The sequence below is a fragment of the Pezoporus wallicus genome, unplaced genomic scaffold (genome assembly GCF_028554395.1).
Source record: "Pezoporus wallicus isolate ANWC-B61680 ecotype Strahan unplaced genomic scaffold, APGP_CSIRO_Pwel_v1 scaffold_7392, whole genome shotgun sequence".
Lineage (NCBI taxonomy): Eukaryota > Metazoa > Chordata > Aves > Psittaciformes > Psittacidae > Pezoporus > Pezoporus wallicus.
The window spans coordinates 850,716-873,090 of NW_026639923.1; the positions used below are offsets into that span (position 1 = coordinate 850,716).

The 22,375-nt window shown below is 43.1% G+C and overlaps 1 protein-coding gene across 1 annotated transcript in view; it reads right to left on the reverse strand.

The window, feature by feature from the left end:
• SDK1 (sidekick cell adhesion molecule 1) overlaps positions 1-22,375 on the reverse strand; it is a 418,140-nt gene that overhangs the window by 18,528 nt on the left and 377,237 nt on the right. The window contains exons 36-40 of the mRNA XM_057416915.1: positions 14,698-14,813; positions 13,111-13,297; positions 12,178-12,315; positions 8,915-9,076; positions 7,609-7,734 (exon numbers count right to left, since the gene is read on the reverse strand). Of these exons, the coding sequence (XP_057272898.1) occupies positions 7,609-7,734; positions 8,915-9,076; positions 12,178-12,315; positions 13,111-13,297; positions 14,698-14,813 (729 nt within the window). The remainder of the gene's footprint in view (positions 1-7,608; positions 7,735-8,914; positions 9,077-12,177; positions 12,316-13,110; positions 13,298-14,697; positions 14,814-22,375) is intronic.

The window sequence follows — 22,375 nt, forward strand, 5'->3', positions numbered from 1 at the left end:
TGTACCATGCATTTTTAAACAGGAATGAGCTTTTGTTTGTATTATAAACCTTTGAAAGTTCTTACAAACATGAGACCACTCTGATGAGAGTGTTTCAATGGGATAATCTTGGTTCTCAACAGCCATACTGACATTAACCCTGATGCACATCCTCAGCAGGCACCAGTCTAGCCCCTGATCCATACCTGTAATCTTATATTCACTTGACTACATTGGAAAGAACTTTCAACAGGATGGATGCTCTTATCAATGAGAAAAAATCCCCAAACCAACCAGAATTAAAAATGACAGTAAATGATTTTGAGTGCAGGAACCAATCATTAATCTAACTGGACTGCTCCTCAGTAACAACTGGTGCCCAGCACTTTCTCTAACAAAATGGACTTACTGTCTATGCATAGGGCCAAACTCTCAGCTAGCTTAAACCAGTGTAGCTCTGATAGACCTGACCTCACAAGTATCCCATTGGGCTTTTACTTTCAGTTATCAAAGCTGTTCGAGCAATGTCTATTTTTCTCTGCATGTCCCACAGCAATGGGAATATGATGATAACCTCTGCATAGATACGACTCCAACTGCCTGCTTTGAAAGAAAGTCCTCTGCACTGTGAGATTTGAGCATCAGCATGACTTCCACAGCTTCAGGTGTTATCGAGGTAACAATAAAGCAGGAGCCAGCAGCATACCCTCAATGACTTGTTCCACTGCTGCAATGTAAGGCAGGAATCTGTTCTCCTTTGCTTTGCATTTACCTGAATATAAACTAATTGGAGTCACCACAGCGATTCCAGAACTGTGCTGCTGTAACAGGGCAAAATTTGGCCCTTAGCCTGTGCAACAGGGCCCTTCTGTGCAACAGGGAATAGCAGCAAAGATGGATTGATTAACACTGCAGGTGCATTTCCATGTGGATGTTTTAACTTTGGCATCTGTAAATATTGCCTCAATAATTTGTACCATGCTGCACTTCTAGCAACACACAGAGTGACTAACAGCCCCCAGTCTACATCTTTTCTGGTCATGAGGATTGACAGTCTCAGTGGATGCAAAAAGCAGGCTGAAATGTTACTGTTCCAGCTGCATCTGAGAAATACCAAAGAACAATAAAAGCATAAAAACAGGTAATTTTTCTGTCATGCTTAAAATTCAGACCAATATATTATTCACCAGCATGTTCAGAGTATAATGAAGTTATCATAATGTACCATTGTTATGTATTAGTTGGATATTACAATGGCTATAAAACAAGAGATAAAATATTGACTTCCTTTTTACAGGGCAATAGAAGGCTAGATTATTTCTACCACGTAATCTTACAATGTAATAAAAAGGGAGTTTGGGATTTAGTTCTCTGAAGTGGATGGAGTGAAGGATGTTTTTTCAAAGTTAGATTGTTGTAACCACCACCACTAGGAAGATGCATCTCAGACTATAAAATATTGCCATAATTGCTAGAATTGCCTGAGCTTTCATAAACACATTTGTAAACAGCAATAAGAGAATTTGAGCCCATTGTGAATTGTCTGAAAAGCAATTTGTTTGCATTGAAAGCTACTTAGATGGGGGAAGAGAAGGCAACAATAAAAATGAATGTTCAACACTCATTGCAACAAACACAACTGTTCACACATGCACTTTCTCACTCATTTTCTCAAACCTATCAGGGTGTGCAGTGAAGAATATCCTACGGACCAAGAAGTGACATTTAACCACTCTGGAAAGCTTGAAGTAAGTTGGGAAAACTGCCCTTAGAAGTCAACGTTGCATTTCTACCTCTCTGTCCTGTTGGCTATGGTGGCAATGGTGTGGGACAGCAAAGGCTGCTGGTGGATGCTTCTTCAGAGGGGATTCCTGTCTTGCAGGGACTCGAAGATGCTCCAGTTGGTGGCCATATCTTCTCTGGCCCATCCCTGTTTCACCCACTGAAAAAACCTTTGCTCAAGCTTATTTTTCTAGGAAACAGGGCTTGGTCAAGATGGAACCCAGTGTGTGTGACCGTGGGATGCCAGAGAGGTGCTGATGCAGCTATAGTGGTCAGTAGTCTGCAGGGTGACAGCCTGGGAAGAGGGATATCCTTTTATTTCCTCCACTGCTGACCTCAAGCCAGTGCTATTCACAGGAGAGTCTGTGGCCTCCCAAGACCTGGCCAACAAGATTTTTAATTCCAGAGCCTCAATTAATTTATCTTATCTCCATCTGGAATATTCATGTCCCTCTTTGTAGACGGATCGCAATCGGATATATCCAAACTAAAAAAGCATTTTCAGTGGTGAACTTTGAGATTAAATATCAAAAACACAACTTGTGAATTCATTCACTGCATCTCTTCTATCCCTCAAAACCAGGTTTGCTCTAAATGTTAGAAGTTCAGCTGAAAGAGAATTCATTAAAAGGTCACTTATGATAGCAAAGACTGGCCTTTAAGTTCAGTAGAAAAATCATTAGTAAACTGTACACAGTATTTTCCACTGTTTAGGGAGGAAGGACACACGTGCTGTAGCTGGGACATCAGCTGAATATTAACTCATAGAAACTGCCAAGAAAAGCAGTTTGCCACACCACACTCTTGTGAAGAGGAGCAAGGCTCACCAACCCCTGCCCCTACTGGGAAGGAGGCAGCAGAGCTGTCAGTCGGATCACTAGCACCACTCAAATACTTTTCCTTCAGTAACAGCTGCTCCTTTCTTCATTTCACACTGACTTTCACTGGGCACTTGGTCTCTTGAAAAAGGCCTAAATGTGTGATGGAACAGGGAGGGTTCCTCAAAAAAAAAGTGGTTTATCAACACTTCACCAGACCCTGTCTCAGCCTTATGTCTTGCTGATGGGAGATTTGATCTTTATCTCCCAGCCTCAACTCCTTCATCCAAACTGGGAGGCATGTGCATGGGGAGATGATCTGAATGAGAGGGGAAGGTGAAACCCCTCTGACCCAACAGCCAGCCTGTCCAGCCTGTCCCAGCCACCCTCTGGCCAGGTGCTGGCTGTCCTGTGTCAGCGAGGAATCATCATAGAACGGTTTGGGTTGAAAGGGACCGTAAAGCTCATTCAGTTCCAAATCCCTGCCATGGGCAGGGACACCTTCCACTAGATCAAGCTGCTCAAAGCCCCGTCCAACCTGGCCTTGAACACTGCCAGGGATGGGGCAGCCACAGCTTCTCTGAGCAGCCTGTTCCAGCTGCAGCCACACACAGCACCCACTGGCCAACCTGGTTTCACAGGCAATTAATCGGGGTCTCCACGCCGAATAAAACTGTCAGTCAGTAATGAAGGCTCCCAGCTCTGCTAACTCAGGCCACTAACAAATAACTGCTGTGCGGCAGCTGGGGAGATGGAAAGCTGTCAGTTATTTGGGTCTTAAACACCAGCCTTCCCCTCCTGGAGTAAAAGGAGAGCTGAGCTGCAAAACTTTCTCCTAATTACACATTAGGAGGTTTATGAGGGGAGAAGCTTCTGAGAATTAAGGACTGGCTAAATGTGAGTAGTGTTCCTCCTGTATCCAATTAAAATGTGGATGGATTTGTCAGAGGCAAAGGGTTGGATTATCATGTAAACTAGTGAAAGGATGAGAATGGGAAGTGAATGCTGACAAACTGTCAGCCTTGGCATGTCGTTTGGGAGTGGAAGTGAAAAAGGCCCCATGGCAGATGCCGGCAATGCAGCTGCACCCTTCACTTTGAATTTACTGACTTCTGCTGGTTTGCGTCCATGTTTGACACTGCACTCCCTCATTTGTTTAAAAATAAACAGAAAAGGAAGAAAACAGGAAAATATTACTCAAGATACCAGAAAGAAAACTAAAGTGAGATCTGCCCTCAGGGTATGAGAAATGAAAACCAGCATTTATGGGAAGGACTATCCCCTCTCTGAGTAGATGGGTTCTTCTTCCCCAAAACGCCTGCCGCCTTCATGGAACTTATCTTCTTGGAGAGCAGAAGAAAACACTGTCCTGACTTGCCTGTATCCTAAGCTCATGATCTGTGGCTGATCTCAGGTTTACTGGCCTGTTCATGCCAGCCAGCCAGGGTGCTAGAAATACTGATATTGCAAACATGTTAAGATGCAATTCTCTTCCACTGGGCTTAAGTTATCCCCTGCTTGGGAAAAGCAAACAAAGGAAGTCCAAAATGCATGATGGGAGAGGAAGCAGAAGAAGAATCCTCAGCTTGTCCTGGGTGAGAGCCTTTTCCCAAGGCAACACAAGCCATGAAGCAGATTGACTGAACACCTCCCTGGCTGTCCTGAAGCTGAGGATGACTGCAGGCCAACACACACACAAAGGTTTCCTGCTGGCAGTTAAGTATCCAAATGCACTCCTGGCAGTGTGGATCCGTAGGGTGTTATACAGCAAATACCTCCTTTGTAGATAGGGGATAACTGGGAAGGCAAGTCCACATGAGATGCTTGGTACCTGACAGGCCATATGTCCACCACTGAAGCACAGTACAGAGAGAGGAGCCTTGGATGGGGCATGGGGCTGGGAAAAGAGGGATGAAACCAGTTTCTCAACTCCTTCCAGCAGCACTGGGAACCTTAACATCAATGTGCCATTTCTGTCTTTTCCTCTGTAGGTAAAAACTGACGGCATGATGTAACACCCATTCCTCAGCCAGCCTAGCTGATGTCTAGGGAGTGCTTACAATGGCAGTGACAGAGGCTGCTTAATTGCATTTCTTGTAATGCACAAGGAGCTAAACTGGAATCCATTTCTCCGGGGACAGAGAAGTTGAAGGAAAAGAAAAACTCTTCTGTTTCCGTAATGTCTTTCTCTAGCCCAGATCACTCTGGAAAAAAAACTGGTTTGCCTGCTCCATCCCCATGTCTAAGTATACTCAAAATGCAGAGGAGGCAGTCAGCATGGTCACCTTCCATAAATCTGGGAGAGAAATGGGGAGATCAAATGAGCAATCTCAGCTGCCTGCTAACTCCATTGCTAAACCCAGCAGGGCAGCTGGAGCCCAGGAAGACACAGCAGGGCTCCGAAAAATTCAAAGGGAAGGGACAAAAGGGGGTAGGGCTTGCTATTTCTGACAGAAAGCCACCCTCCTACTCTGATGGAAGAGTCTTGGCAGGGAGCTAGAGCAGGGAAAATGAGATGATACAGCATTTAGCGTTTGGGGTAATGAGGCCTATAATAGATGACACTTGAGATGTGAAACGCTAAGGTAGTGGTATTGCATTTAAATATTGGCAACAAGCTAAAGCTTTTCATCTGTCCAATGTCCTTTTTTTTGATCTTAAAAAGACAAATAACTTTTCCTTCCTTGATTTTATGTGAAGGGCACAAGTCAACTGCTCTTCTCTTGGACAACGACTCCTTGAAAACAAAAGTTGCTCCAATCCATGTTCTACTGCCCATACAAATCAATGTGCAGAAGCAAATTCTTAGAATGATATTAAAAAAGAAGCTGCTCTCAATGACCAGCCCTGACAGGAGAAATTAGTTCCCTGCTTTTGTTAAGCTCACAATTCAGATTTCAAACTTCTCCATGCAGAGATGAGGAAGAAAAAGCAGCACAGAAAGGAAGCTGATGCTTGGGTGAAGTAAGTAAATGTTCCAATTAGGCTGTCTCCTCTCCTGGATCACATTTCACGCTTCCTACAGCTGCAACCAGAACGAAGGATAAGAATCCAGCATACAAATGCCTAGTTCATTTCCTACAGCAGCATGAATAGGATTAAAATAATCTGGAGAGGAATTAAATGCCTCAACAGTCAGGTTGCAAGAACAGGAGAATAAGACCTCCTCTGTATGTTCCCAGATCAGTGGAGTAGGGCCAGTAGAAGTGACCCAGGGTTAATGCAGCTCAGACCTGCCTTGGAGGGACTATTTTCTTCCTACTCAAAAAGAGCGGGCCACAAATCCTACATCCTTAGCCATGAACTGTGAAATGTTTGTTCACATCGAATGGCGAGACAAGCCCAGGAACATCAGTGTCACCATTGCAATGTCACCAGCCATATGAGCTGAATTTCCACCTTGCAGATAATGTGTACATGGGCTGCAGGTTTCCCTCTAAAATACTTGTACTCAGAAAGCCCTGCCTGGGGAAATCAAGCCAGTGAGTGAGCTTCAGTGTACAGCTTTGGTTTAACTTGTTATCTAAACAATGCTGTTCAAATAAGACAGTATATTCTACCTATGAAGAAATAAGGGCAGAAATCAATAAGCAATGTAAAAGAAATAGAAGCACAGCAGTGTCATGCCTCTAATTAAATAGAAAAGTAATCTTGAGTGCTTTGGGAAACTCCAGTGCTTTGAGAAGGTACCCATTTTCCTTGACTTTGTTTTGAAAACAATTCTCAAGTTAAATGACAGAAATAAGGAAGAAATTTTAGGGTCATGGCAGAGCCTCACTACAGAGCAAATTCTATCAGACGCAGGTATGGGAAGCTGCATTTTCAGTGATGACCACAGAAACGCAGGCCATAATTTTGTTACTGGTCTGTTTGAGTATAATTAAAACCACTGGTTTTAAATGCAACTTTACATTCGAGACACAGACAAGAAACAGGATTTTTTTATATAGCCAAATAGATAAGCACTCACTTAACCAATACATAATCAAGCAATGGGCAAGCACCTAGAAGTAAAAGAGGAAAGAACAAGCAGCCAACATGGATATGTCAAGTATAAATCATGTCTAATTTCCCTCTGTGACAGGGTAGCAGACCTCGTCAATAGAGGAGAAAGAGCAGACATCATCTATCCTGACTTCAGCAAAGCTTTTGACACCATGACATTCAAACACAGCCTATGTGAAACAAGTATCTGGTAGATGCATCATCAGCTGGAAAACTGCACTTGGCGAATGGTTACCAACATCCACTGTCAGAGTAGAATGGAAATTAGTGAGTGATATTACACTGGGGCATTCACCAGCTTTCCTTAATGACTTGGTTACCAGAAAGTGTGCACTTATTCAATTTGCAACAGGTACCAAGCTGAAAGAGGCTGGAGTATATCCTTGCTTTTAAAAGGACTTTGTCCAACCGGAGAAATATTCTGGAAAAAGCAAGAGAGCAGCTTCAGTAAAATCATATCCCAGAAGCAAAGTTGCTCTGGGAAAGCGCTAAGAAAAACTGTGGTAATGAGGGGATTCCTTTTCCCCTGCTAATGCCCTCCCTGCAGAACAAATGGGGAAACCAATGTGTATGTGATGCTGAAGTCCTGGCCCTAGTCTTAACAGTAAAACAGCAATTAGCTGTTGTGTTCTGCTGCAGAAGAGGACAGACTTTTACCTTTGGTCCTCAAAATACAGCTTGCAAGTACTTATTAGTCCTTGTACATGAAAGATGCTGTAAGCATTTAAGTAGGTTTTAATTATTAACTATATTAGCTCATCAGCTGGATAATTTACCAGTGATGTAGCACAGCGAAAGCCAGACTATTCAGGGTAATTTTCTGTGACTACTCCTAAGCAGATGAAAAATCTGATAAACTACATAATAAACCAGCAATGGTTTAATATTGGCTCACAAAATTCTCTCACAAAATCCCACTGCCTTACTGGGATGACAAACAATCTCTCCACTGCGGGATGCTTTTAGTGTTGACTGAAGGAAGGGAACTCATGGCACCAAGCTCTCTGTGTTTCCCATGCCTTACCTGAGGGTCGTGCCTCTATAATGTAGCCAGTTGTAGGTTTTTCTCCTGAGTCTCCCTCAGTCCATTGTAGTGTCAGCCCAGAAGCAGATTTTGTCACCAGAATTTCCTGAGGGGAGCCAGGAGACCCTGAAGGATGAAAAAAAGAATAGCACATGGTGGTGGCATCAGAGACAGATTGCAGTATTAATTTCTTCCACTGATACAGGGGAAAAAAATTGTCTAGCAGTATTGATCAACATATAGACACCTTGATCCAGCTCAGTGGGTATTGACCTAATTTTTTCCACTAGTTCTAGTACCAGTATCTAGTATCCATAGACCAATGGCTGGGTTTTACAGGTACCTGTGTTAAGAATAGAAGAAAACACTCTCATTTTGACCATTAGCATGTCAGCAGGGGTTGCACATTGCCACTGATATTTCTGCCTTTAGAGGTGAACCCAGCCTCCAAGTTTCAGGGAGAGGTTTGTGAGGACAGCTGCCTGCCCATTCACTTGGGAAGATGCCATGGCCACTTTGAAGAGGATTCCCACTTTATACTATCTGTGGTGGGGCATGAGAGTTCAACTGTGGATCCACAGTGCTGTTGTCCTAGATCATGGCTATGGAGGGTACTGTGATAAAACGGAATCTTGCTTGCACCCAGAAAGGTGGAACTGCCACATGTGGCTCTCATGGAGGAAGCAAATGCTTCCCTGAGCTGGAAAATCAGAACTGTGACCATTGCACTGATGCTCTGTGATTTACTGGACAGGCTGGTATCACTGGAGGGCATCTACCTTGTTAGATTATCTGCTTATCAAAATCACTGACCAAATAAGAAAGCCAACTCTTTTATACAGACATTGAGCCAAGAGGGGAATGTTGCTGTTCTCTTGACATCTCAGGAAATTTGCAGACTTCTCTATCTGCATAAGCCAGAGTCAGGAAAGAATAATTGTAAATTCTTTTTGGCTTTGTATCCAGGAACCTCTGCTGGTTTCAGTTATTCCAGTTTGACTCCACCACAGAGCAGTACAGTCAGAATTATGCACTGTGCTGTCAGGCTGCAGCTTAGAAATCCCTGGCTAGCCCATTTGCATTATGATTTATTCACACTGTTTTGTTTATTCACATAAGACTTCTTGATTTCAGGAAAAAGGGAAGCATGTTTTTTTATGGGCAGTTGCAAAACCCACTGAATCATGTCCTGAGCTCCTGTGACTCAACTTCTCCTTGGCTTGGAAATTTATGTGAAACCCTGATTGCACTATTCCCCACTGTTGGACCATCTTTGTATAACTGATGCTTTTATTGTTCCACTTACCTTCTGCTGGCCCAGCTGTAATGTTGGCTTGCAGCTCAGGTCCATAGGCGATGGTTCGGGCTTGCACTTTGAATAAATAGGTCATACCTTTGGTGAGATCTCGGACCTTCAACCAGCGTTGCCAGTTTCCTTTTATGTCCACAGTCACCACCTTACTTACTCCTGGAACAGTCACACAGATAAAAAAACATAAGAGAAGGTTGCAACGCAAAAAACCGAAATCAAGTGGAGTTTATTACATCTAGATGGTAAGTAAAATTATCTAACAGTTTGCTAAGAAAGTATTTCTTACAATTAGCAGGAGTTTAAGTAGTGATAATAGCCAATTTTCAGCACTGATAAGTATAATTAGAGTTTAAGCTTGATAAGTGGGTACTGACAAGAAAAAAACCTTACAACACAACTGGGAAATTACCAAGAGACTACATGCAACTTCACTAATTACTCTGGGAAGAAAGGAGGAGGTAAATGAAGAGGACTGCATGTCGTAGATAGCTTCCTAAGCAAGCAGTTCTCCACTGCTTCTTTGCCAAGTAACCTGCAACATTGCCTGAAGGAGGAAACAAGGGCCAGTTTTTTTTTTTCCATCCAACTCATCCTGTCATTTCCACCATTGCCAACTGAATGCAAAATGAAAGATGTGTATCTCACAGGTAACTTGTGGGTGTGAATGCCACTGCAATAGAGGATGCAATCAAAGCACTATTAGCTTGGACAAGCCTGAAGTCGTGACTTCAGGGTGTTTCCCTCTTCTCACTCTCCAAGAAGTTTCCTTACACGGATGAACTAAAATCAGTGCTGTTTCCTTTATCAAAGTTCATAGCTAGTTTCACACTTAGGTTCTGAATGCTACATAAAGGGCAGAGTGGAAATGAGTGCTTTGAAAACACTGAGATTTTCTAAAAGTCAGTCAATGGAAAGAATTTGATTTATAAAATCAAATGAACAGAACAGAAAGTTTGATTTCACAGAGTCCTTTTGGCACTTTTTCTAGTTCTGCAGATGTACAGAACACATTGCAAACCAAGAAGATGGGAAAGGGAGAACTTTTTTCGCACTGACAGACAGAGAAGTCTGCTTGCTAGTTTATCTTTCCAGAAAAATGCACAAGGAAGGTATTTCTCAATCCAGATGCCTGTTTTATGCAAATTGAAACAATAAGTTCAGTTTTATTGGTTAAATAAAGAATAATGTCCAAGCAATTTCTGCTCAAAGTTTTCTCCCAGATACCATTTATAACTCAGGGAATCTTTCCTTGGATAACAAGGAAGAAGTAAAAGTGCTCCCTCCTTCCCTAGGTGTACTATTTCGTTTCTCTAAGACAAATCAGGAAGCATTTGTCATTTTGAAGTTATGGTCTCCCCAAAAAAGGAACTGTTAAAAAAGGCTCCAGGGCAATTTTGTTGTCTATTATTGTGTAAAACATAAAGCTGTAAAGCTTAAACAATAAAAGGTCAACCAGGGAGAAGGCTGTGCTAAAGAACAGATCCCTCTTAGAAAGTTGTGCAAAATGAGCAGCTTTTAAGCAGTGGCTTCTGAACGGGAGGACAGGAGATGTCACAGTGAGGACACTCAGCTGAATATAATGAATGGGTGTGAAGTCAAAAGATGCAGAAAAAAAGCTCCAGGGGGGTCTGGTCCATCCATGTTACTGCACTGTAGTGTTGGCACAGAGGAATGTAAGACTTGGGGCTGCAAGGACCCTCTGGGATCATGGGGTCTGCATGATCTACCTACAGTCAGCACCACTACATGCTCTATCTTCAAATGAGCTTGGCTCTACCTTGTTCTCTAAATAAAGGAGTATGGCTTTGCTACAGGAGGAAAATGATGGCATCAAGGGAGGGATTTCTTACCATGGTCAGAGAATAAATATGTTTGCTGAAAGAAAAATGTTGGCACAAAAGCAAATGGATAGAAACTGGGAAATAAATTTAGGCAAAAATTCAGAATCTGAGGCAAAGCCCTCCATAATGTCCTTGCTTACATCAGAAATTTCTACAGGGGAAGGAAAGACAAACTAGAGATGGAGATAGTATAGGCAGAAGTGGGGGAAAGAAGAAAAGAAAACAAAGATTCTGAGGATGTTAAGTCAAATACATACAGAGAAAACATGATCTGACACTTCCACATTTTCAGGGGAGAAAATGTATTCTTAAACATTGTGTAGGAATGAATAAAAGGCAGGAAATGCCCAAACATCCTGAACCTCCTGTATACTCTGTATACATTTCTTGCTCAGAATTAGAAAAGCTTTCTGCATTAGTTCTTTGTGCTCAGACCTGCCAGCCATAAAGGCTGAAAGTGCTTTTATTCTTGTATTTTCATTCCTGAATATAACTTTCTCAGTGCATGAGACATGGATATTTAGACAATATAGATCTTTATTCCTTACAGAAGAAGCAAATACAAGTGATTGATATCCTTATTTCTTTGGAAAAGATTTTAAAATGGCTTGGCAATGGCTGAAATCACTCTGCCTGCTGCCACACTGCCAAAGTCAGACATCCTATTGAACTACTGGCAATCTACCAGGAATATACAAATATTAATAAGACCATCCACAAACTTTTGCAATCTTTTCTAATTCTCCTTCGGAATGAATTTACATTTGTTTTCAGAGAAATTGCCAAATCTTTCTCTGTTGTTTTTCTGGCAAATTAATGAAACATTTGTGGGCACAACACTGTTGTGGTCTAGCTTAAATCTAGTGCTGGGGTAAAAATGCTGCTTGAAAACTCCATGTAAATAGACACAACTAAATCTCTCACACAATTATTCTACCATGTCAAAAGCAGCAGAGGTACCAGTGATGACTAGCACATTTGATGCCCCGGCAATCTTTGTGATAACAGAAGTGACACATGATGTGATAAGCAAGGCAAATGTGTCTGACTGATTATTCTGGGATGGAGCCTAGTCAGCAATTTCAAAGTGCAACACAGGGAGACAATCAGGCACTCTCAGGCTGAGTTTCTCCTTTGCCCACACCAGGTAACGATGGCTGTAAAATGACTTTTCAAATCACATAGAATATAGTTTGTGCAAGAAAATGAGAGGGGGCAGAAAAATACCTATAATCCACAATATTACAGTTTGCTGAACAGTTTTGGTCAAAGTGGAATTGTTTTACTTGCCCTCTGCCACCTGGCTTCCCTTGGAAAACGACAGAGAGTAAGTAGGAAATTGGGCAGAGATAAAAGCTACTACAGTACTTTTCTGTCATTTCTCCATGAATATGTATGATCAGAGGTCTGTCTTACCCTGGATGGGAGCCAAGGGCTCATAGACTACTCGATAACCCTGCAGGACTCCATTTGCTGCTGTCGGCTCGCCCCAGGACACATTGAGTGTCGTGCAAGTGATCTCCGAGAACGTCAAGAAGCTGGGAGCACTGGGTGCTGAAAGGATGACAAACAGAAATGAACTCCAGTAGAAATAGTTAATCTGATATATATAATAAAACATTGGTTTATTTGCCCAGCCTGAATGTAAAGGAAACAAGTTGAAAATGGAATTTTTCAATTGTATTCCAATATCTGGTAATCAATTAGAAAGCCAGGTGTCCTAAAAACACCCAGCAGTCAGCTGCAAAGCTGAATCTCAAAAGCAAGCAAGAAGATAGGACACAGAAGGGAATGATCCTCAGAAGGGTGCTGTGTGAGCATACAATCCGAGTGTACACCTCCACTGCCACCAACAAGGGCACTACCTTCATCCTCTGCTAGAACACTCCCACCACGGAACCAACACAGAACCATCACATCCAGCACAGAACCCAGTTCAACTAGGTGGCTGCTGAGCCAGCTTTAAAAAAGGAGGAATGACAAAACGCACAACAATTCTCTCACAGGACTGCCTGGGCAATTTCCAGGCACTGGAGATGAGTTCCTTTATATTTTCAGGTGTGATGGCAGAGGCCAGAAACAGACCCATAGATGCTTTCTGGACCAGCTTGTGAAGAGACTGGTCCTTCTTGGAGGTCCATTTATTTCCTCTGCATCACTCCCTTTCCCCCATGGTCCACATATTTGATCCTTTTTAACCCTCCATGACCACTGCAGAGCAATGACGCATCTGAAAGCTAAATCTGAACACCAGTGCCCTCCTGCATCCACCCATGTCCTCAGCCATTGCCCAGTTACATGCTGGTCACCACCAAGGCTGTGCTTTGAGACAAAACAATGATCCCATACCCGCCTGGTGTGTCCTGCCCTGTGAGGGGCTGCTTCTGGGGCCATCCCCGGCTGCGTTGAACGCGGAGATGCAGACCATGTACCGCGTGTGGCTGGTCAGGTTCTTGAGCCGGACAGTCGTCTCCGGAAGAAAAAGGACCTTCACTTTCTCTGTGTCATTCTGGGTGTCGCTCTCCCAGTAATAAATCTGTTGTAACACAGAGATGTTTCAGTATATCCTACATGTAGAAAATATCTGGGCACTGCAGCTATAAAAAATGAGGAAGATGGCACAGTCTTGCTCTGGACTCCTACACTAAATGGGATCCTAACACTTTTCACCATCTTCCCAGTCTTTTCTCTTCCTTTGGCAAATTCCTAGCATCAAAGTGGTCCAGTGACCACATAGCTGAGTACATCACTCAAACATAGAGCACAGGCTGAAGAATGTGGCCTAATGACAGCAGATATGAGCTGCCAGAGCTCAGCATGAGAGGGCAGTTTTTAAATTCTCCCTGAAAAGCTAGCTGCCTGTCAGCACTGGCATCCTGCTATGATGGTCCATAAATTCACCTTTGTATGCACACAATGGTTTCACCATTTGTGGTCACGGACAGCCAAACAAATGTCTTCTTGACAAGGGTAATAAAGACTTTCCTTAAAGTTTCTTGAGGTACTTTTTCCCATTCTTCACTTACGTAATTTTTATCCTGATGCCATAAAATTAGGCTTTGGAGAAATTGTTTCCAAGAGGAAAAATGGTGCCAGCCCTACTTATTGGACAGGCCTGGCAGCGAGAGCATTACAACAGGCCAAAGCAAGCCAGAAAGTTGCGAGAATGAGCCAAGGCAAGACTCCTCCTTGGCTCTACAAGCCAGGCTGTTAGAGCTCTCTATATGTACAAAAGGAAAAGAACATGAATTGATATATAAGGATGCTTGCTACTGCCAAGAAGGGATGCCAGATTATTCACACTGGCTTGGTTTTTCTTTGCTTATGGACCTAAATTCATGGAGAGAGGCAGAGCCAGACACTGAACCAAAGCCAAGCTCAAGTGTTTGTAGACTTGCCCATTTCCACTCTCTGAGGGTCCATTCTCATGCTGGAGAAGCTGAACAACATGCCTCTGAAACATGCTCATCTCCTATGAACCAAATGCAATTAATACTATGATTTAATTTTGTTAAAGTTAAGGAAATGAAATCATTCTTCCGAAATCTGACCTGGCTCAGGCTTCTAGCTTAGAGAAAGTTCTGCTTTTCCTAATGGCTTGTAACAGTTAATTTTCTTCAATACATTTCTTGCCCCTAGCTCTCATGTCTGTTGCTTTTTGGAGCAGATATGTTGCCTGCATAAGTAAAGCTGCCTCCTTATCTGCATACCCTGTTTCCCCATGCTCTCCTTCTCCACAAAAAGCAACATACTTCTTTTCTCTCCCCCTCATTCTCTTTCTTTTTGTTTTGGGACTCAGTGCCATTTCTGTACTGCAATCTGAATGCTGTTTTAATTTGCCTTATGCAGTGAGGGCAACTGTGAGATAGCTCTACGAACTACAAGTAATAGCAACGCCAAGCAAGATAAATGAAACCAGGAGAAATGGGAGATTGCCTTGTAGCCTTGGATGTTCCCATTCTGGCTGTCAGCCGGAGGTGGGTCCCAGGTGAGCTCCAACTGGCTTGCAGAAAGGGAGTTTATTTGGATGTTCTGCGGGGCCAGTGCTGGTGCTAGAGAGAAAGGAGGACAAAAGAATTAACAGTGACAAGCAAAACTAGTTCATATCCAGGATGCAATTTCCCATTTGCAGGATTCAGGATGGGCTCTGTTTACGCCACAAGTCAGCTAAGAGAGTCAGCCCTGGAGGAATCTATCACACGGAAGTCTCAGCACACGTGGACTGAGGAGCAGCCAAGCCTCCAGAGGTGGTTGCTCCCACACAGGCTGGGTTAGACATAGAACCAACTTGATCCTGCCAGCAGCTTTGAAAAAGAAAAGAGAATTTCATCTTCATTCTATCATTCTGGGTTTGCCTTGGGCAGTGATGCTGGGAGCGACTGGGAGCAAGGCAGCTCCCCTGCCACCATTAGCCTGGCCACCCTCTCAACAGCAAGTCTTTATAACAGCCTCTTTGCAAGGGTCCAAGACTTAGGGCCAAAATACTGTCCAAAATTACCTCCCAAACCAGTCAGATGCTAAGCAATTCAATTAATATTTTATGTAATGACAAAATGACTTTTAGTTGTTACTCGCTAGCTCTTTTCGATTATACCTTCACATACACACACTGGCCCTCTTTGGCTCCTGATGATATTTCTTCCTTGGATTGTGCTATGCCAGAAAACTAATCTTAGAGTGCACCTGGGTCACACCATCCTTCCCTTTGTCAGGATGCAGCTCGGTGCAGGTGGATTTTCTTCCCCAGCGGCTAGCAAGGACAGTCTGTTCTCCCGACCTGCTGTCTCTGCCTCGGGCAGGTCTCAACAAAACAGCACATGTTCTGTTTACAGAAAAGGTGCTGAAGCATGTCCTGTTCAAATTCCCGAAGTAGGGAAAGAAAGGCAGGGCGAAGGGTACACTTCTGTACGTTCACAGTGCCATAGCCTTCACCCTGAGCACCTGAGAAAGCTCCTCTTTTCTCTGCCCCTTTATGGGCCATAAATAGAAGTGTTAAAACATTCACTGCTCGAGTTAGCTCCCCTTACCCCTTCCTCTGGAGACTTCTTTCTTTAGAGAGAATGACCTTCATAAGTCACACTTTTCTACCAATACTCCCTCCCCCCGAGTTATAAAATAAAATAGTAATTAACACCCACTCAGCCTGACACCAACTATTTATTTTGTTCTAACTGTGTGGTTTCCATATTATCACTGCCCACCCTGCCGTTAATGGAAATGTTAATAACCAGCGCCAGGTTGTTGTGACAGATGCTTGGGCTCATTATCAGAAATTCTTATTTACCGCTCCATTAAACGACAGAATTGCACAAAAAACAATTCAATCAAAACTAACTGGAGGAATTTTAACAGCCACATTAATAATCCCAAACATAAATAAAGTTAATGTCTTTTGCATGTTTGCCATCGGCAACTCAATTGCAAAATTATTGCTGTACAATTAAAACGTGAACAGCAAAATTGAAAATAGCCTTTATTGCAGGGCTCAGTTAAAACTGTTTGTTTATAATATTTGTTTCTTTTTTAGCTGCACATAGTGAGTGCACAAGGTGACAGTGACCACCAGTAAAATACAGCTTGTTCAGAGGGGTGCACTCGTTTAATTGTGGCTCTGTCTTCTGGGCTTCATGGTGGAGCGCAGGAAGTTCAGGGCAACAGTACTGCTGTCAAAGACCAAAAAGCTCGAGATTTTGAGACTTCCACAGCATACAACAGAGCGTGAGGCCAAGCTGATCACACAGTACAAGCCTGAAAATGCATGGTGGAGATTTGCAGACGATGACATGCTCAGGGAAACAGGAATATGTGCAATTGCGGAAGAAAATGGACCACTTTAACAACGTATTTTCTTTCGTGGTAGTGACACTACTGCCTGTCCTCAGCTGACAGCTTCAAAGTGCTCTCAATACCCAGGTCTAAAGCAGCATCTTTAATAGTGTTTTTCTTTGGATCCCCTGCGTCAGCCTGCAACAATTGCTGCTTCTGAGATGTGACCATTAGAAGAGTCAGCGTGTGCGACCTGCTGCCAGAAAAACACCATGTTTCCTCAACCCCTTTTTGGAGCACATCTAAGAAACACAATGGTTAAAACCTGCCAGTGATCACTCTGCAGTGACACACTCACTGCTGGAGCTGCACTTTTGCTGGCACAGCGGCAGACAATTTGATGGGAAGGAAAGAAAAAAGAGGCTGATGTTGAAAACGACATTTCTTTTCACTACCCCAGATCCGCCATGAGATGTAAATTGTTTGGTTTTGTGCCATGTGTGTCTGTCCCTCTGCTCAACTTTCAAAGGCTGATGTGTACCTCCTCTTCTAAGCACAGATTTCTTGCTGACAGAAGGACAGCAGAACAGTGCTGCTGCTGCTCGATGTGGCTCTGTGCAGACAGCACATTACATTAAGGGTGAAATGAAATACTTTAAAAAGAAGGAAACGCACCCCTAAGGCCTCTGCCTGTTTGAAACCCCAAACCATTCACTGTATGTATGGACAGCCTGTGCCAATAAAAAGCAACTGCATTTTAAAGGTGAATTCAAAAGCCTATTACCTTCTAGGAATGCAGTTCAAGATTACTGAGCTCTGAGTTTTTTCATGACTGTTGAAAGCATGAATACATAAAAATCAAGATTAAAGCTAACCTCACATGGCTTTAGCTGTTAGTGACATTATCAACTATAGCAGGAGTGACACAGACCCCTGAGGGTCCAAACTCAGCCCTTGGCAGGTGGAAAGCATTTCATCTTCAGTATGTATCCATGAAGTCTAATTCTGTGCACATATCCTGCCTTGGAATTTCATGCAGATATTTGTCTGATTCCAGTTCACCTTTGAGACTGTCTCCTTGAAACACTTTCTCAGCCAAAACCATAAGGAGAAAGGCTGAGCAGGTTGTATAGTAATTTGGAAAAAAAATAACAATAACTATGGACTGGGATGAGATTGGCAGAATCAAGTAAAAACAACTCTATTGGGAAATGCAGTGAGTGTCAAAATGAGCCCATAAATAAAGTTATACATCTAAATTCACATTTAAACATATCACTGCCCTCATTTTCCAGTCGTGCTGAACAGCCTCTGCTCACACTGCAGTCAATTTGAGCTTGCAAATGCTTATAACCTTTAAAGAGAAGGTGCTTAAAATCCCCAGTGGCCTGCCTGTGACAGAGCTCTGTGCATTGCAGAAGGTTCACCTTACTTTTTCTCACTGCTTCCTTGGGATATTTGCTCTCTGTGTCACCCAGAGCTTTTTATCAATACAAAACTACTATTCCTTTTCTCAGTGACAGTTGCCACGATGCTCTGTAGCACAGGTAGGCTACAAATCCTTGTGATTCATTTGGTATACTCGGTAACTGTTTTTATGAAGCACTCCTTGCTGCTCTTACATCTGCTGCAATTGCCAGCTAGGAAAAGATTTCTCCTCTACTGATTTTCTAATTGCTTCTGTAATGCCAGTATTATGTCAGGAAATTCACAGACAAGACTGGGACAAGGTTTCCTGACACTCATGCCATTTAAATAAACATGCAGGCGAAAAAAAAATGAGGAGAAAAATGCAGTGAAAAAGAGACTGAAGATTTTCTGTGCATCAGCTTGATCCCACAGTTCCCAACAATCCCAAGCAAGTTTCAGTTTTGTAAAGGCCTCTGATCCTTTTCTGTCTAGCAAGCACTTCCTCCTTAGTTTATCAAAGCATGCCTTTGTGAACATGCCTGCTTTTATTCCCTAGTAATCAATATATTTGCATTTTGGTGTTAGCACCTAGAGGCCAGAATCTCATTGCGAAATGTGTTGCATAAACACAGAACAAAGACACAGCTCCAGGCCTAAAAAGCTTCTAATCTGTATGTCTACACATTATAATGGAGGGGTGGTTCTGACATCCCAGCTGTAATCTTATCTACCTAGTAACAACAGAAGAGAGAAGACACAGCAGTAATATTCAGTTTAGCATGTGCTGACAAATCTTGCATATGCAGCACCTCTGAAGTTTACACACTGATTCCTGGCACACACAGTCATGGAAAACAGAGGTGGAAAGCCTTTGGAAAGGGCTCAGACATCCATCCCCCTGTGTCACACCGGGATCATCTCTGCTGCTCAGATGTTGGTGTAAGCTCCATCCATGACCTCTCCCCGGATTCCCCGGCCACCTCCACACAGATTCTGCCAGCATTCCCCTATTTTAATAACTCTTAAAATAACCCTCATATTATTGTTTTTCAAATGTCTAGCCTATCCTATCCTCATCTTATTGAACTTATGTCCCCAGTGGCATGGAGAACAGATTGTTTCTTCTCCCGCTGCAGCCACTGCCCTCAAGTTATGGAGTAGGCAAGCAACAGTTAAGTGGATTTTAAAAGCCAAACACAACATAACAAACAGAAGGACACAAGATAAAACAGCAAGACTTGATCTGCAGAATGGGCAAAGCAAAACGCAAGGGGCTTTCTTGCAGCATGGGTTTAGAGAAGGAATGCAAAGATGATACCTCCCAAGAAAGAACAAAAAGGTGCATCTGCAGATGTTCGCAGTTACTCCTTCCACGATGGAAAAGCAGCATGAGAGAAACATGTTCAGTGTTTATTGGCCATTTTCTTGCAGTGGCTGGGAAAGAGAGGTGGGAGTGAGGCACACTTCCCCTGTGCAGCAGTACCTCTGCCATAAGGAATGCTGCGTGAGCGATGCTGATTAGTTCAATAACAATTAGTTAATTGTGCTTTAGAAACGGCTACTGCGAAGCAGCTTTCCGCTGTGACAAAGCAGCACAAGCTATCTTTAGAATGTTTCCCACCATTTTCTAGCTGGTTTAGGCTAGGATATGTTTTGTGATGGAAGTATGTGCTTTTTCCAAAGACTGCACTTTCTGGGGTTACTTTGTATTTCAGAGGCAGTAAGACAAGCAGAGACACATATAAAGGATCTTAACTCCCTCGACACAACTCCATTTGCTAATATTAGACTCGAGTGCTCCTACCCTCATATTCAGGCATGACAGTTTGGCACCAAAACCTGGTGTTATTAGCTTACATAATTATTAACCCAGTTACTAACTTTGCCCGCCCTGTGTTACCCCCTGTGACCTGAAATGAGTCTCAGGAAAGGAGCGACCTGGTCTCCCCCACCTTCTACTGGGTGGGGAGGAGGTTAAAGCAGCTGGAAAAGCCAGGTTTTAGTAGGAAATAACCCTTTTTTGGGGGTGTTGATAGATGTGTTGATTTACATGATTGTAAGAGAAACTGAAACATTTCCTAGGGTACAAGAGACCAATGGAAGTCAATACAAGACTAACTGGAACAACATCTTTCTCACCGTCACGAACACTGATGAAGAGGGAACACAAGCTAACCAATGCAAAACAGAAAGACAAACAGGCAAACCTACCTTGGTGGACAAGAAGGGGTGGAGAGGAGGAAAATATCTGGATGGAAAATTTGGGAGTCTAGCACACCCACAATTGCTTTACTCTGTGCCATATTACTTGGGTAGGCAAACACTTGGTCCCCTCCCTGTATGCTACACTTGGTAATTTAGCTGCGTTCTGACACATCAAAATTTTAAGGGTACTGAAGTCATGAAAAAGCATAAATAAAAGCAGCTGCAAATGATACCCAAATGTAACATCCCCAGCTTCTCTGCTTAGTACTGGGAAGCTTCCCAATATTGGCTAGGCCTGTCTTCAGCATCTGCAGAGACATGAAAAGGATGTGGGGGTGGAGGGAGGAAGGAGGGAGAGATGACATTAACCACACATAATGGAAAACACTGCAATGACACAAGGCCTAGAAATGGAGTATCCTTTCCATGGACACAGACTCCATGGAGTGGAGCCATTTTTTTGAACTGAGAAGGCTCAGGAAACCTCCATGGATATGACTTATTCATGAAGAACCTTCATAAACTGGCAAGTGACTGAAGTAGAAGTAACTCGCATCCTAAACCTCACTCTCTCTTCCAGCGGTGGTGAAATCACAGTTGCTGTGATTGCTAATCTTTTAATGTGGGGTTCAGATTTTCCAATTCATGTGCAATCCAGGATTTTCAGGGGACAGACATGATCTGAAGTTACTGTGACTGCATAAGAAGTTACTGTGACTGCATTACCATGCCTACAAAGGAAGCAAATCTCATGGAGCAGTACTGTGAAACAGTTACAGCCTTCAAGCAAAACCTACACACTTTTCTTTTGCTGAAGCTCACAGTTCTACTTAGCTAATATAAACCTAAAATAGGCTATCACATTGCGTACTGAAATTATCCATCAAGGGACTGAGAGCTGTTGGCCCTAAAGTAAAGCCCTTACAGAACTGTCAGACTGCCTCTGGAAACAGCATACAGGTGGCTAAATCAGGAAGGGGATAAATAATATAAGGAGTTTTTTCCTCTTTTTCTTTTGTGTCAACAAGGATACGATCACACACAGGGAGGCAGCCCATCAGTCAGCAGAGACGGCCCCATGAGCAGGAACAGCAAGAGTCTGACAAGCATTGGTATGCACAAACAAACACACAGGCATAAACCTACAAGCTAAAATCCCCTTTCACTTACATAAATGCAAATGAGGATTAGGTCTGCTAAAGCTAGTAGACCTAAGCCAGTGTGTAAGTGAGAGCAAGGGTCAGCTCTGATGAATGCAGGATTCACCCACCATGATGTATTGAAGATTGTTCAAGGGTGAAAGGGATGGTGAAGAACTGCTGAGTGTTTGATACTCTGGCCTGATCTTCTCTCGGGAGCACTGGGAGGAGCAGGAGCAGCAGGTGGGAACATCCTGCTCTCAACTCTCTCAGAAATGTCTAGCCATTAGGCAAAGGCAGAATTACCTACCTACTTCAGACTATCTCCCCAGGCTCTCTGGTTCTCAAGACTCCTCCTCCTCCATTTAGAGCCATGTCCCAGTCATAATCATTTATTAATCCCACACTCTAATATCACAATACCACAAGACAGCAAACAAAAGCACCCACTTAATGTTCAACTGTAATGGTAGCACCTACTAAAGCCTTAAAAGCACCAAGAACTCCTTATGCTGCACTAAAGCCAAGAGAGCACACAGAATAATTAGGGTGAATCTCCACTGGGTTTGCCACAGACCAAATGTTAAAAGCCATATTAGAAAAAAGTCCAACTGAGCAGGTGAGATCTGCCACTGTGAGAACCTTTTGCTGTGGCTTTAATGCAAGTTTGGGTAGCTCACCCCCATGAGGGATTCATTTAGGATTTACAGATTGCAATGGGGAACCCATGGAGGGCTGTAATCTTCTGCTTCTGAGAGAGATTTCATTTACATTTTCTCAACTCTGAGTGAGAGTCTTCTCTTTCTTGGTTTATTTTGCAGACATAGCAACCCTGAGTTGAAAACAGTGGTCCCATACCCGCCCAACATCATCTCAGTGTCCAAATTGCTGCAGCCAAAATATTTTAGGATATTGCTAATTCATTCTTTCATTACAACAAAAGGCAACTGTCTACAACAGAATCATAAAATCATACAATCGTTAGGGTTGGAAAGGACCTGAAGATCATCCAGTTCCAACCCCCATGGCATGGGCAGGGACACCTCACACTAAACCACAGCACCCAAGGCTCTGTCCAGCTGGCCTTGAATGGA